The sequence below is a fragment of the Salmo salar genome, chromosome ssa19, assembly GCF_905237065.1.
Source record: "Salmo salar chromosome ssa19, Ssal_v3.1, whole genome shotgun sequence".
NCBI lineage: Eukaryota > Metazoa > Chordata > Actinopteri > Salmoniformes > Salmonidae > Salmo > Salmo salar.
The window spans coordinates 6,375,388-6,388,902 of record NC_059460.1 but is presented as its reverse complement, the minus strand read 5'-3'; the positions used below and the strand labels follow the sequence as shown (position 1 = coordinate 6,388,902).

At 41.5% G+C, this 13,515-nt stretch overlaps 1 protein-coding gene across 2 annotated transcripts in view; it reads left to right on the top strand.

The window, feature by feature from the left end:
- Nucleotides 1-13,515, top strand: part of dclre1a (DNA cross-link repair 1A (PSO2 homolog, S. cerevisiae)) — a 50,843-nt gene that overhangs the window by 14,224 nt on the left and 23,104 nt on the right. For both annotated transcript variants that reach the window (XM_045702018.1, XM_045702016.1), the window contains exons 3-7: nt 3,205-3,338; nt 4,422-4,540; nt 4,803-4,946; nt 5,977-6,122; nt 12,621-12,775. In XM_045702018.1, coding sequence (XP_045557974.1) covers nt 3,205-3,338; nt 4,422-4,540; nt 4,803-4,946; nt 5,977-6,122; nt 12,621-12,775 — 698 coding nt within the window. The remainder of the gene's footprint in view (nt 1-3,204; nt 3,339-4,421; nt 4,541-4,802; nt 4,947-5,976; nt 6,123-12,620; nt 12,776-13,515) is intronic.

Genomic DNA, 13,515 nt, shown 5'->3' with positions numbered 1-13,515 from the left:
TGAAAGCTAGTGGTTCCTTTTAACATGAGTCTTCAATATTCCCAGGTAAGAAGTTTTAGGTTGTAGTTATTATAGGACTATTTCTCTCTATGCCATTTGTATTTCATATACCTTTGACTATTGGATGTTCTAATAGGTACTTTATTATTGCCAGCCTAATCTCGGGAGTTGATAGGCTTGAATTCATAAACAGCGCCGTGCTTGAAGCATTGCGAAGAGCTCCTGGCAAACGCAGTAAAGTGCTGTTTGAATGAATGCTTACGAGCCTGCTGCTGCCTACCACCGCTCAGACTGCTCTATCAAATCATAGACTTAATTATAATAACACACAGAAATACAAGCCTTAGGTCATTAATATGATCAAATCCAGAAACTATCATTTGGAAAACAAAACGTTTATTCTTTCAGTGAAATACGGATCCGTTCCGTATTTTATCTAACGGGTGGCATCCATAAGTCTAAATATTGCTGTTACATTGCACAACCTTCAATGTTATGTCAAAATTACGTAAAATTCTGGCAAATTAGTTCGCAACGAGCCAGGCGGCCCAAACTGTTGCATATACCCTGACTCTGCGTGTAATGAACGCAGGAGAAGTGACACAATTTCCCTAGTTTAATATTGCCTGCTAACATGCATTTATTTTAACTAAATATGCAGGTTTAAACAAATATACTTCTGTGTATTGATTTTAAGAAAGGCATTGATGTTTATGGTTAGATACATTCGTGCAACGAATGTGCTTTTTTCACAAAGCTCACAAAGCTTTTGTTAAATCATCCCCCGTTTGGCGAAGTTGGCTGTCTTTGTTAGAAAGAAATAGTCTTCACACAGTTCGCAACGAGCCAGGCGGCCCAAACTGTTGCATATACCCTGACTCTGTTGCACAGAACGCAAGAGAAGTGACACAATTTCCCTAGTTAAAATAAATTAATGTTAGCAGGCAATATTAACTAAATATGCAGGTCACAATACTTGTGTATTGATTTTAAGAAAGGCGTTGATGTTTATGGTTAGGTACACATTGGTGCAACGACAGTGCTTTTTTTGCGAATGCGCTTGTTAAATCACCCGTTTGGCGAAGTAGGCTGTGATTCAATGATAAATTAACAGGCACCGCATCGATTATATGCAACCCAGGACAAACTAGATAAACTAGTAATATCATCAACCATGTGTAGTTAACTAGGCTCCTTGTTGCACTCGCGTAACAGGTAGTCAGCCTGCCACGCAGTCTCCTCGTGGAGTGCAATGTAATCGGCCATGATCGGTGTCCAAAAATGCCAATTACGGATTTATTATGAAAACTCGAAATCAGCTCTAATTAATCGGCCATTCCGATTAATCGGTCGACCTCTACTAATTGGTAGCAGGAACAACCTCCTGAAATCACTTAGCATACTGCTAGCAATGTGCAGTCGGAGACTGGCGTAGGCTATCCACAGGAAAGTATTATTAAACTGACTTATGGGGGACTTTTTGAAGATAGCCACCCCTAGCGCCTTTCCATGAAATGTATTGTATTATACCTTAGTCTCCGACTGTAGATAGCTTAGAATACTGCTAGCAATAAAGATGTTCCGGCTAACCCTATGCTACAGTGCAAAAGGCTTAGGCCTACCTGGCTTTAGCGTTTAAGGCAAAATACATTTAAAAAAGGGAAAATTCCAGTCAGCTCCAGGAGAGCTAAATCAAGAGCACCTAGTGGAAATCTACACATTTAAAACTAATTTCATTCTGCAACCTGTTTTTCTCAAGTATGTCTGGAAGTGACTAGCGTCCTTCTCATGGCCTTATTGTCTTAAGCTGTGTTGGAATACTCACACTAACCGTACTATTTGTGATGTAAATTGAGTATATAGTATGGATATAGTTAGTATGCCAAAGTTCCCGAATGTCATACTAAATTTGCCAATATACAAAGTATACAACCAGTGGACACTATTTTCATGCTTTTAGGGCCCATAATGCAATTCTTATAAAAATGGGCGTGGCTTCACAACATTTTCAGATTTGAAGAAAATGGCGGGAAATATGCAGACAGTCCGAGTCCAAGTCCGAGAGCGGATACAAATTCATTGCTTTAACTAATTATGACTAAAGTTAAGAAAATGTTGAGCAATGTAATAAAGTAATGCCTTTTGAAATAAGTTATGTTGGCTGACAATTTGTTACATTAGAGCAGTATGTCAAATCAAATTTATTTATATAGCCCTTCTTACATCAGCTGATATCTCAAAGTGCTGTACAGAAACCCAGCATAAAGCCCCAAACAGCAAGCAATGCAGGTGTAGAAGCACGATGCGGTATGTAACATTAGTTGGCTACTAATACATCGAACTTTCCAGGCAGTATATTAACTAACTATAACTACCCAACGTTTATTGACTTGATCATTCTTAGCTAAGTGGTATAGTCGTTGTGCGTTCAATGAACATTGTTAATTCTGGCTAGCTACTTCGATTTCAGAGCACTCTCGTCTGAACGGGTGTTGAGCGTTCGTAAAATCATCAGTTATTCTGTGCTCTGGCACACTCGAAGCGTTCATAAATTCACTCTGGCTATCTACTCCGATTTCAGAGCACACTCGTCTGAGTTTTCCTAAGCGCAGAATAACTGATGAATTTACTCAACGCTTAACACCCGTTGAATATGGCCGGTGTCAATAAACTTCGGCAAAAAAGCGTAATTAAAATGTTGCCAACAGCAGTTTATCACCAACGCTCTGGATAACATGAAAACAGCCTAACCAGCTCTACTAGGGGGAGTAAAATGGTCAGAGTGAGGTGTTCTCTCATTATTTGTCTGGAAGTAGCTAGCCAACGTTAGCCAGTTAGCGTGGGTGCTTGACTGCCGTTGAATGCTCAGATCAACCCTACACCTCAGCCAGAGCGTCCATTGTGCGCTCTGAACGCTCTGAATTTACAAATGGACAATCTGACAAAACTCTGGATTTACGAACGCCCAGAGCGTACTCTGGCACTCAAGATTTCAATGAATTTACGAACACACCCGGAATTGAAAAATGTCTAGTTAGTCATTTGTTATGCTAACAAACTAGCAACGCTCAACTGAAACGATACCGTTTGTTTATAGTATACTAAAATGAACTAATAGTATGTAGTATATACTCTATGTATGTAGTATACATTGTTAGTATGGGTATTCAACACAGCTTTATTTTTTTCTCTCTTTTTGCACAGGCACTAAGTTTGCTGTGGATGCTTTTCAGTATGGGCTGGTTGAGGGCATCACCACTTACTTCCTCACACACTTCCATTCAGACCATTATGGAGGCCTGAAGAAGAGCTCTACATTCCATATCTACTGTAACAGAGTAAGGGCACTTGCCAACTAAAACAGATGGAACATGTGGGGCAATGCATGCTGTCAATCAAATATATTTGTAAAAATAATTTTGATTGCGTCAGGAATCCCAATGGAGAGTTGGGGCCAAGCAGAGACGGCAAGGGTGGCTTGTCACTCCAGTACCTTGCCGTTCACCTTCCCATCCCTGGGCCAGACTCAATCATAAGACTGACTGAAGAGATGAGTCTTCAGTCTTAACTTAACCACTCTCAAATTCATAGACAGAGCTATGGATGCAAGGACTGACCATCCATGATACCAAAATTATAGTTTTAACCATGTTTTGAGGCTATAATAGTATTTGTTTACATTTACTTTGTTTACAAACATTGGAGTAAAACAAGCTTATATTATAGGTTCTGATGGGGTACAACAGTTGAACTAAGCTCATGAGACATTTAGAAGTTATATTCGTCGTGAATCAATGGGTATATATCATAAATGTATAAGTTCAAAAATGGATGTAGGAACTGCAGATTGCCCCTTTAAAGGGCAGCTGAACTCACTGATTTCGCCTTGGTTTTTGACCTCCTCATTAAGTAAAACTTGATTTGGGTCTTGGGCAGTGGTGGAAAAAGTACCCAAATGTCCTACTTCAGTAAAAGTAAAGATACCTTAATAGAAAGAGACTCAAGTAAAAGTGAAAGTCACCCAGTAAAATACAACTTGAGTAAAAGTCTAAAAGTATTTGGGTTTGAAATATTCTTAAGTATAAAATGTCAATGTAATTGCTAAAATATACTTAAGTATCAAAAGTAAAATTATAAATCATATCAAATTCCTTATTAAGCAAACCAGACGGCACCATTTTTTTTTTATTTATAAAAAAATATATATATTATTGACTCGACATAATTCCACTTTGACAATATGAGGTATTGTGTGTAGGCCGGTGACAAAACAATCCCAATTTAATTGATTTAAAATTCTGGCTGTAACACAACAAAATGTGGAAAAAGTCAAGGGGTATGAATACTTTCTGAAGGCACCGTATATGTGGTCCGGCACTGCAGCCCATTTATTGACAGCTCACAGCTGTGCGTCTCCCCAGATCACAGGTAACCTGGTGAAGAGTAAGCTGAGGGTGGCTGAGCAGTTCGTCCACATCCTGCCCATGAACACCCAGGTCACTGTGGATGGGTTCAAGGTCACACTGCTTGACGCCAACCAGTGAGTATGAAGAAATCAAAGGGCTTTAAATAGTGTGAATTGTTGACCCATCTTGCCTCTTCTTCCCTATATTAGTATGAAAAATGTCATATGGTGAGAATTCCACTCAGGCTATCGGAGTGTGCGGTGAAACAATTACCATACAGAACCTATCCATTCCTTTTACGTCTACTGGTCTTTTTCGGGGGTCGAATTCTATTTGGTATTCAGAAATGATCTTGAGTTGTGATATGTTACCTGGTCCTCTCCTCTCTGCCCACAGCTGTCCAGGTGCTGCCATGCTGCTGCTGTTCCTGCCCGATGGCCAGACTGTGCTTCACACGGGAGACTTTAGAGCTGACCCTTCTATGGAGGCCTACCACGAGCTGCTGAGCCGCCGAGTCCAGACACTCTACCTAGACACCACGTTAGTTTTTTAAGCTAGGGTTAGGCTAAGGGTAGAGCCATGGTGTGGACATGAAACTAGATTTAGGGTTTGAGTTAGGGTTGAGCCAGGCTGTTGACATAAAGCCACTGTTAGGGTTATGGCTAGGGTCAGGCTTGAGTCGGGGTGTGGTTATGAAGATAGGGTTAAAGCTATGGTTAGGGTTGAGCCAGGCTGTTGACATAAAGCCACTGTTAGGGTTATAGCTACGGTCAGGCTTGAGTCGGGGTGTGGTCATGAAGATAGGGTTAGAGCTATGGTTAGGGTTGAGCCAGGCTGTTGACATAAAGCCACTGTTAGGGTTATGGCTAGGGTCAGGCTTGAGTCGGGGTGTGGTCATGAAGATAGGGTTAGAGCTATGGTTAGGGTTGAGCCAGGCTGTTGACATAAAGCCACTGTTAGGGTTATGGCTAGGGTCAGGCTTGAGTCGGGGTGTGGTCATGAAGATAGGGTTAGAGCTATGGTTAGGGTTGAGCCAGGCTGTTGACATAAAGCCACTGTTAGGGTTATGGCTAGGGTCAGGCTTGAGTCGGGGTGTGGTCATGAAGATAGGGTTAGAGCTATGGTTAGGGTTGAGCCAGGCTGTTGACATAAAGCCACTGTTAGGGTTATGGCTAGGGTCAGGCTTGAGTTGGGGTGTGGTCATGAAGATAGGGTTAGAGCTATGGTTAGGGTTGAGCCAGGCTGTTGACATAAAGCCACTGTTAGGGTTATGGCTAGGGTCAGGCTTGAGTCGGGGTGTGGTTATGAAGATAGGGTTAGAGCTATGGTTAGGGTTGAGCCAGGCTGTTGACATAAAGCCACTGTTAGGGTTATGGCTAGGGTCAGGCTTGAGTCGGGGTGTGGTCATGACGATGGGGTTAGGGTTGAGCTGGGCTGTGAACATGAAACTAGAGTTAGAGCTATGGTTAGGGTTGAGCCGGGGTGTTGACGTGAAGCTAGGGTTACGGCTCAATTTAACCACTGCTGTTAAACACCTCTCTCAAACCATTTCTCCTCTTTCACTCTCTAGCTACTGCAGTCCTGAATACACCTTCCCCACGCAGCAGGAGGTCATAAACCTTGCGGCCAACACAGCCTTCAGGTGTGTGACCCTCAACCCTCGCACTCTGGTGGTGTGTGGCTCCTATTCCGTGGGCAAAGAGAAAGTATTCTTGGGTGAGTGCTGATTTGAGTGTTTGATCACCTTGAAGTAACTTTATTGAGCTACACCAGTGGTCACCAACCTTTTCTGAGTCAAGATTACTTTCGCAGTCAAAAAGTAAGCTGGTATCTACCGCTAAGATTTTTTTGTTAAACCAGATTTTTTTTTTTTTTTACATGAACCTAATAAAAACCATTCTGTTGGAATTAGGTTTGTGCAGTAGGCCTATTTTATCACAGCATATTAGCTATAGGCCTGCCAATATTGTTCTTCTCAGACAATATTAGATTTCAAAAGTCAAGCTTTTGTTCACAAAACACATCAGTTGGTGTAGCACTTGCGAGAAACAGCTGAGCATAAATTGCAAATAATTCACTTTTTTACTTTACTGGACTTATGGTAGAGATGCATCTGATGGTCATGGGGCTTTCAAGACAGCTGGGAACTCGAGAGAAAAAATGAGGTCAAATCATGACGTCAGTGATCTTCAGGTTGGAACGTTGGAGCTCTAGAAAGATGCCAGTTTTCGACTTGGAATTCAGAGTTGGATGACGGTTCAAAAAGATTTTCCCCAGTCGGATCTCGTTCCCCCCCAGAGTTCCCAGTTGTCTTGAACACATTGAAATCAGAAGTCTGATACTTCTAAGTTCGCAGTTGTTTTTTCTGAGTTCCCAGTCTCAGCGGAGGGTCTGCCTCTCACAGTCTCTGCTGGTGCACGAAATCTAAGGAAGTCTCAAGGTTTTGCTTGCCTGAGGTAGAGTAACTCATGAAAAGCTGTAGACCACACTATTTACCAAGATAATTTTCATCTACATTCTTCGTAGCTGTCTATTTACCACCACAAACTGATGCTGGCACTAAGACCGATACTCAATGAGTTGTATACGGCCATAAGCAAACAGGAAAACGCTCATTCGGAGGCGGCGCTCCAGGTGGCCGGGGACTTTAACGCAGGTTAACTTAAACCCGTTTTACCTCATTTCTACCTGCATGTTAAATGTGCAACCAGAGGGGGAAAAAAACTCTAGACCACCTTTATTCCACACACAGAGACGCGTACAAAGCTCTCCCTAACCCTCCATTTGGCAAATCTGACCATAATTCTATCCTCCTGATTCCTACTAACACACAAAAACTAAAGCAGGAAGCACCAGTGACTAGATCAATAAAAAAGTGGTCAGATGAAGCAGATGCTAAGCTACAGGACTGTTTTGCAAGAACAGACTGGAATATGTTCCGGATTCCTACGATGTTATTGAGGAGTACACCACATCAGTCACTGCCTTCATCAATAAGTGCATCGATGAAGTCGTCCCCACAGTGACCGTACGTACATACCCCAACCAGAAGACATGGATTACAGGCAATATCCGCACTGAGCTAAAGGGTAGAGCTGCCGCTTAAAGAGCGGGACTAACCTGGAAGCTTATAAGAAATCTCGCTATGCCCTGCGAAGGACCAAGCAGGCAAAGCATCGATACAGGACTAAGATTGAATCGTACTACACCGGCTCCGAAGCTCGTCGGATGTGGCAGTGCTTGCAAACTATTACAGACTACAAAGGGAAGCACAGCCACGAGCTGCCCAGTGACACGAGCCTACTTGACGAACTAAATAACTTTTATGCTCGCTTCGAGGCAAGTAACACTGAAACATGCATGAGTGCATCAGCTGTTCCGGATGACTGTGTGATCACGTTCTCCGTAGCCGATGTAAGACCTTTAAACAGGTCAACATCCACGAGGTCGCAGGGCCAGGCGGATTACCAGGACGTGTCCTCCGAGCTTGCACTGACCAACTGGAAGTGTCGTCACTGTCATTTTCTGTAATACCAACATGTTTCAAGCAGACCACCATAGTCCCTGTGCCCAAGAACACTAAGGTCATCTGCCTAAATGACTACCGACCCATAGCACTCACGTCTGTAGCTGTGAAGTGCTTTGAAAGGCTGGTCATGGCTCACATCAACACCATTATACCAGAAACCCTAGACCCACTCCAATTTGCATACCGCCCCAACAGATCCACAGATGATGCCATCTCTTTTGCACTCCACACTGCCCTTTCCCACCTGGACAAAAGGAACACCTATGTGAGAATGCAGCTCAGCGTTCAACACCATACTGCCCTGGGACTAAACGCCTCCCTCTGCAACTGGATCCTGGATATCCTGACAGGCCACCCCCAGGTGGTAAGGGTAGGTAACAACACATCTGCCACGCTGATCCTCAACACGAGGGCCCCTCAGGGGTGCGTGCTCAGTCCCCTTCTGTACTCCCTGGCCAGGCACGACTCCAACACCATCATCAAGTTTTCAGATGACACAACAGTGAGACAGCCTATAGGGAGGATGTCAGAGACCTGGCCGTGGGTGCCAGGAAAACAACCTCTCCCTCAACGTGATCAAGACTAAGGAGATGATGGTGGACTACAGGAAAAGGAGGACCGAGCACGCCCCCATTCTCATTGACAGGCTGTAGTGGAGCAGGTTGACAGCTTTGTGTTCCTTGGTGTCAACATCAACAACAAACTATCATTGTCCAAACACACTAGTCGTGAAGAGGGCACAACAAAACCTATTCCCCCTCAGGAGACTGAAAAGATTCGGCATGGGTCCTCAGATCCTCAAAAGGTTCTACAGTTGCACCATCGAGAGCATCCTGACTGGTTGCATCACTGCCTGGTATGGCAACTGCTCGGCCTCCAAACGTAAGGCACTACAAAGGGTAGTGCGTACGGACCAGTACATCACTGGGACCAAGCTTCCTGCCATCCATGACCTCTATACCAGGCGGTGTCAGAGGAAGGCCCTAAAAATTGTTCTCTCTGCTACTGCACGGCAAACGATACCGGAGCGCCAAGTTTCTACCCCCAAGCCATGACTCCTGAACAGCTAATCAAAGGGCTACCCAGACCCCTCTTTTACGCTGCTGCTACTCTCTGGTTATCTATGCATAGTCACATTAACTCTACCTACATGTACATATTACTTCAATTACCTCAACTAACCGGTGCCCCCCACATTGACTCTGTACCGGTACCCCCTGTATATAGCCTCGCTATTGTTATTTTACTGAAGCTGTTTAATTATTATAATTGTTTTATTATTCTATTTTTATTAACTTAAAGCATTGTTAAGGGTTTGTAAGTAAGCATTTCACTGTAAGGTCTACACCTGTTGTATTCGGCCCATGTGACAAATACATTTTTATCTGAAATACAGTACGTAGCTAAGCAAGTTATTTTTCCTGCAAGCTAGCTAGCCTCTATGGGCTAGGTGGGACGCAAGCGTCCCACCCGTGGTGCACTCCATCAACAGCAGGTGCATTTCAAGAGCGGCAAATTTGAATCCAAATAAATGTCAAAATTCAAATTTTTCAAACATACAACTATTTTACACCATTTGAAAGATAAACATCTCCTTAATCTAACCACGTTTTACGATTTCAAAAAGGTTTTACGGCGAAAGCATAAATTTAGAGTATGTTAGGACAGTACATTTACAAGAGTTGTGTGTAATGTTTTGTCAATTCAAAGACAGGGTCACCAAAACCATAAAACCAGCTAAAATGATGCACTAACCTTTTACAATCTCCATCAGATGACACTCCTAGGACATTATGTTAGACAATGCATGCATTTTTAGTTCTATCAAGTTCATATTTATATCCAAAAACAGCGTTTTACTATGGCATTGATGTTGAGGAAATCGTTTCCCTCCAATAACCGGCAGTCAAGTCAGTACCACAAATTAAATAATTAAAATTAGAAAACATTGGTAAAATATTATATTGTCATTTAAAGAATTATAGATTTACATCTCTTGAACGCAATCAACTTGCCAGATTTAAAAATAACCTTACTGGGAAATCACACTTTGCAATAATCTGAGCACTGCGCCCAGAAAAATACGCGTTGCGATACAGACTAGACGTCATGTTGGGGAGATCTAAAATCGAAAATACTATGTAAATAATCCATTACCTTTGATTCTCTTCATCAGATGTCACTTCCAGGTATCACAGGTCCATAACGAATGTAGTTTTGTTAAAAAAAGCTCATCATTTATGTCCAAAAATCTCCGTCTTGTTAGCACATGATCTAAGCCAGCCGGACTTCTCGTCATGAACGAGGGGAAAAAATATATTTACGTTCGTTCAAACATGTCAAACGTTGTATAGCATAAATCATTAGGGCCTTTTTAACCAGAACATGAATAATATTCAAGGTGGACGAATGCATTCTCTTTTATAACGTATTGGAACGAGGGTACCCAACATGAACTCGCGCGCCAGGTGTCTAATGGGCCATCATCGTTCCATGGCTCTTGTTCGGTCAGATCTCCCTCCAGAAGACTCAAAACACTTTGTAAAGGCTGGTGACATCTAGTGGAAGCAATAGGAAGTGCCAAAATATTCCTCAGCCCCTGTGTTTTTCAATGGCATAGGTTTAAAGGTAATACAACACATCAGGTATCCACTTCCTGTCAGAAAATGTCTCAGGGTTTTGCCTGCCAAATGAGTTCTGTTATACTCACAGACACCATTCAAACAGTTTTAGAAACTTTAGAGTGTTTTCTATCCATATATAATAAGTATATGCATATTCTAGTTACTGGGTAGGATTAGTAACCAGATTAAATCGGTACATTTTTTTTATCCAGCCGTGCAAATACTGCCCCCTAGCCCTAACAGGCTAGCTAACTAACTTTAGTTTATCTACTGAAACCCATGTTGTGTATTGCTGGCTCACATGCTACTGTGTTACAGTGGGGAAGTCAAATAATTTCTGTTTGCTAACTTATCTAGCTACATGGGTAGCTTAAGAGCTACAGGTTAGCAATGAACCCCGAGCCGGGATTGCTAACAAGGCTGGAAATTCAAAACATCAAAAATCTAATAATTTCAATTTCTCAAACAATCAACTATTTTACACAATTTAAATGATAAACATCTCCTTAATCTAACCACATTGTTCGATTTTCAAAGAGGCTTTACGGCAAAAGCATAAAGTTAGATTATGTTAGGACAGTACATAGCCACAAAAGTACAAACATCCATTTTCAATTCAAGGTCAGGCGTCACCAAAAGCAGAAACCAGCTTGAATTATGCACTAACTTTTGTCAATCTCCATCAGATGACACTCCTAGGACATTATGTTATACAATACATGCATTTTTTGTTCCATCAAGTTCATATTTATATCCAAAAACAGCATTTTACAGTAGCGTGAAATTCAGATTTTTTCTTCTCTGAAATGCTTCCGGTGAACATAACAAAATTACTATTCGAAAACATTGGTAAATTATAATATTGTCATTCAAAGAATAATATATTATCATCTCGTAATTGCTACCGAATGGCCAGATCTCAAAATAACTTTACTGGGAAATCACATTTTGCTATAAACGGGGTGCTATGCTAAGAACAACAGGCTATGCTATACAGTTAGCATCATCTAAAATCGATAATAACATTGTAAATATCCCCTTACCTTTGATTATCTCCATCAGAAGACTGGCATCCCAGGTCCGGAAGGCATCACAGGTCCGGAACAAATGTGGTTTCTTTTGACAAAGTTCATAATTTATGTCCAAATAACACCAAGTACTTAGCGTTCATTATGCTCCCACAAAACGTGGTGGGGGACTGTAAAATCACGCCGAAAAGCTAAAAAAAACCTAGTAAATAATCTATTTATGTTCGTTCAAACATGTCAAATGTTGTTTAGCATTAATCTTTTGGTCCATTTTTAACGTTAAACATCAGTAATATTTTCACACAACCTATCCTATGTCGAGATAAACAATGAAGACAAAACTCACGTTTCTCAGATTTATGCGCAGGCGCAAAAAAATGAAGTGATGACATGTCAACTTCCTTGGATTCTAATTTGCTCTCTGTTTATCATAGACGCTTCAAACAACTTTATAAAGATCGTTGACATCTAGTGGAAGCCGTAGGTGTTGCGAAATGAATCCTTTCTCACTATGGTATCTATAAAACAATGACACTAAATAGTAGTCACAAAATTCACATTTTTTTAATCTATTTTTCACAGGTTTTTGCCTGCAATATGAGTTTTGTTATACTTACAGACACCATTCAAACTGTTTTAGAAAATTCAGAGTGTTTTCTATCCGAATGTGTTAATAATATGCATATCCTAGCTTTTGAGTTGGTGTAGGAGGCAGTTAAAAATGGGCACATATTTTTTTTCAAAATGTCTCAATACTGCCCCCGAGCCCCAACAGGTTAAGAGAGAGTGTGGCCATTGACCATTTAAAAAGCCACTTCCAGGATTTTAATCTTGGGTAGCCAACTGAACTACTAGAAGTAGAATCCAACAATACTCAGATGAATAAAAATTGTCTATACTCTCTGTGTATATATATGACCCTGGCTTAACTGTCTTACAGTGGTGAAACTAACCAATACACATTTTAGTGCTTTTTTATTTCTTCATTCTGTGCTGCGACTCTTGCTGTATTTATTATTATTCCTGTCCATAGCTCTTGCAGAGGTACTGGGCTCCAAAGTTTGCCTGTCCCGGGACAAGTTCAACACCATGTGCTGTCTAGAGTCGGAGCGCATCCGCCAGCTCATCACCACCGACTGGAAGGCCGCACAGGTCCATGTGCTACCCATGATGCAACTGAACTTCAAAGTGGGTCCTGTAGTGATTTTTACAGTTCCTATACAGTACCAGTGAAAAGTTCTGACACGCCTACTCATTCAATTTGGGGCGACAGGTAGCCTAGTGGTTAGAGCGTTGGGCCAGTAACTGAAAGGTTGCTAGATCAAATCCCAAGCTGACAAGTTAAAAATCTGTTGTTATGTCCTTGAACAAGGCAGTTAACCCACTGTTCCTAGGCTGTCATCGTAAATAAAAATTTGTTCTTAACTGACTTGCCTAGTTAAATAAAAAATGTAAAGTAAAAATTCAAGGGTTTTTCTTTATTTTTACTACATTGTAGAATAATAGTAAAGACAACAAAACTATGAAATAACACATATGGAATCATGTAGTAACCAAAAAAGTATTTAACAACTCAAAATATGTGTTATAGTTGAGGTTCTTCAAAGTAGCCACCCTTTGCCTTGATGGCAGCTTCGCACACTCTTGGCATTCTCTCAACCAGCTTCGCCTGGAATGCTTTTCCATCAGTCTTGAAGGAATTCCCACATATGCTGAGCACTTGTTGGCAGCTTTTCCTTTACTCTGCGGTTCAAATCATCCCAAACCATCTCAATTGGGTTGAGGTCTGATTGTGGAGGCCAGGTCATGCAACACTCCATCACTCTCCTTCTTGGTCAAATAGCCCCTACACAGCCTGGAGGTGTGATGGGTGTAATGGAAATTATACGATTAAAGTTTTGACTAAATGCTTTCACTCAGAAACCCTA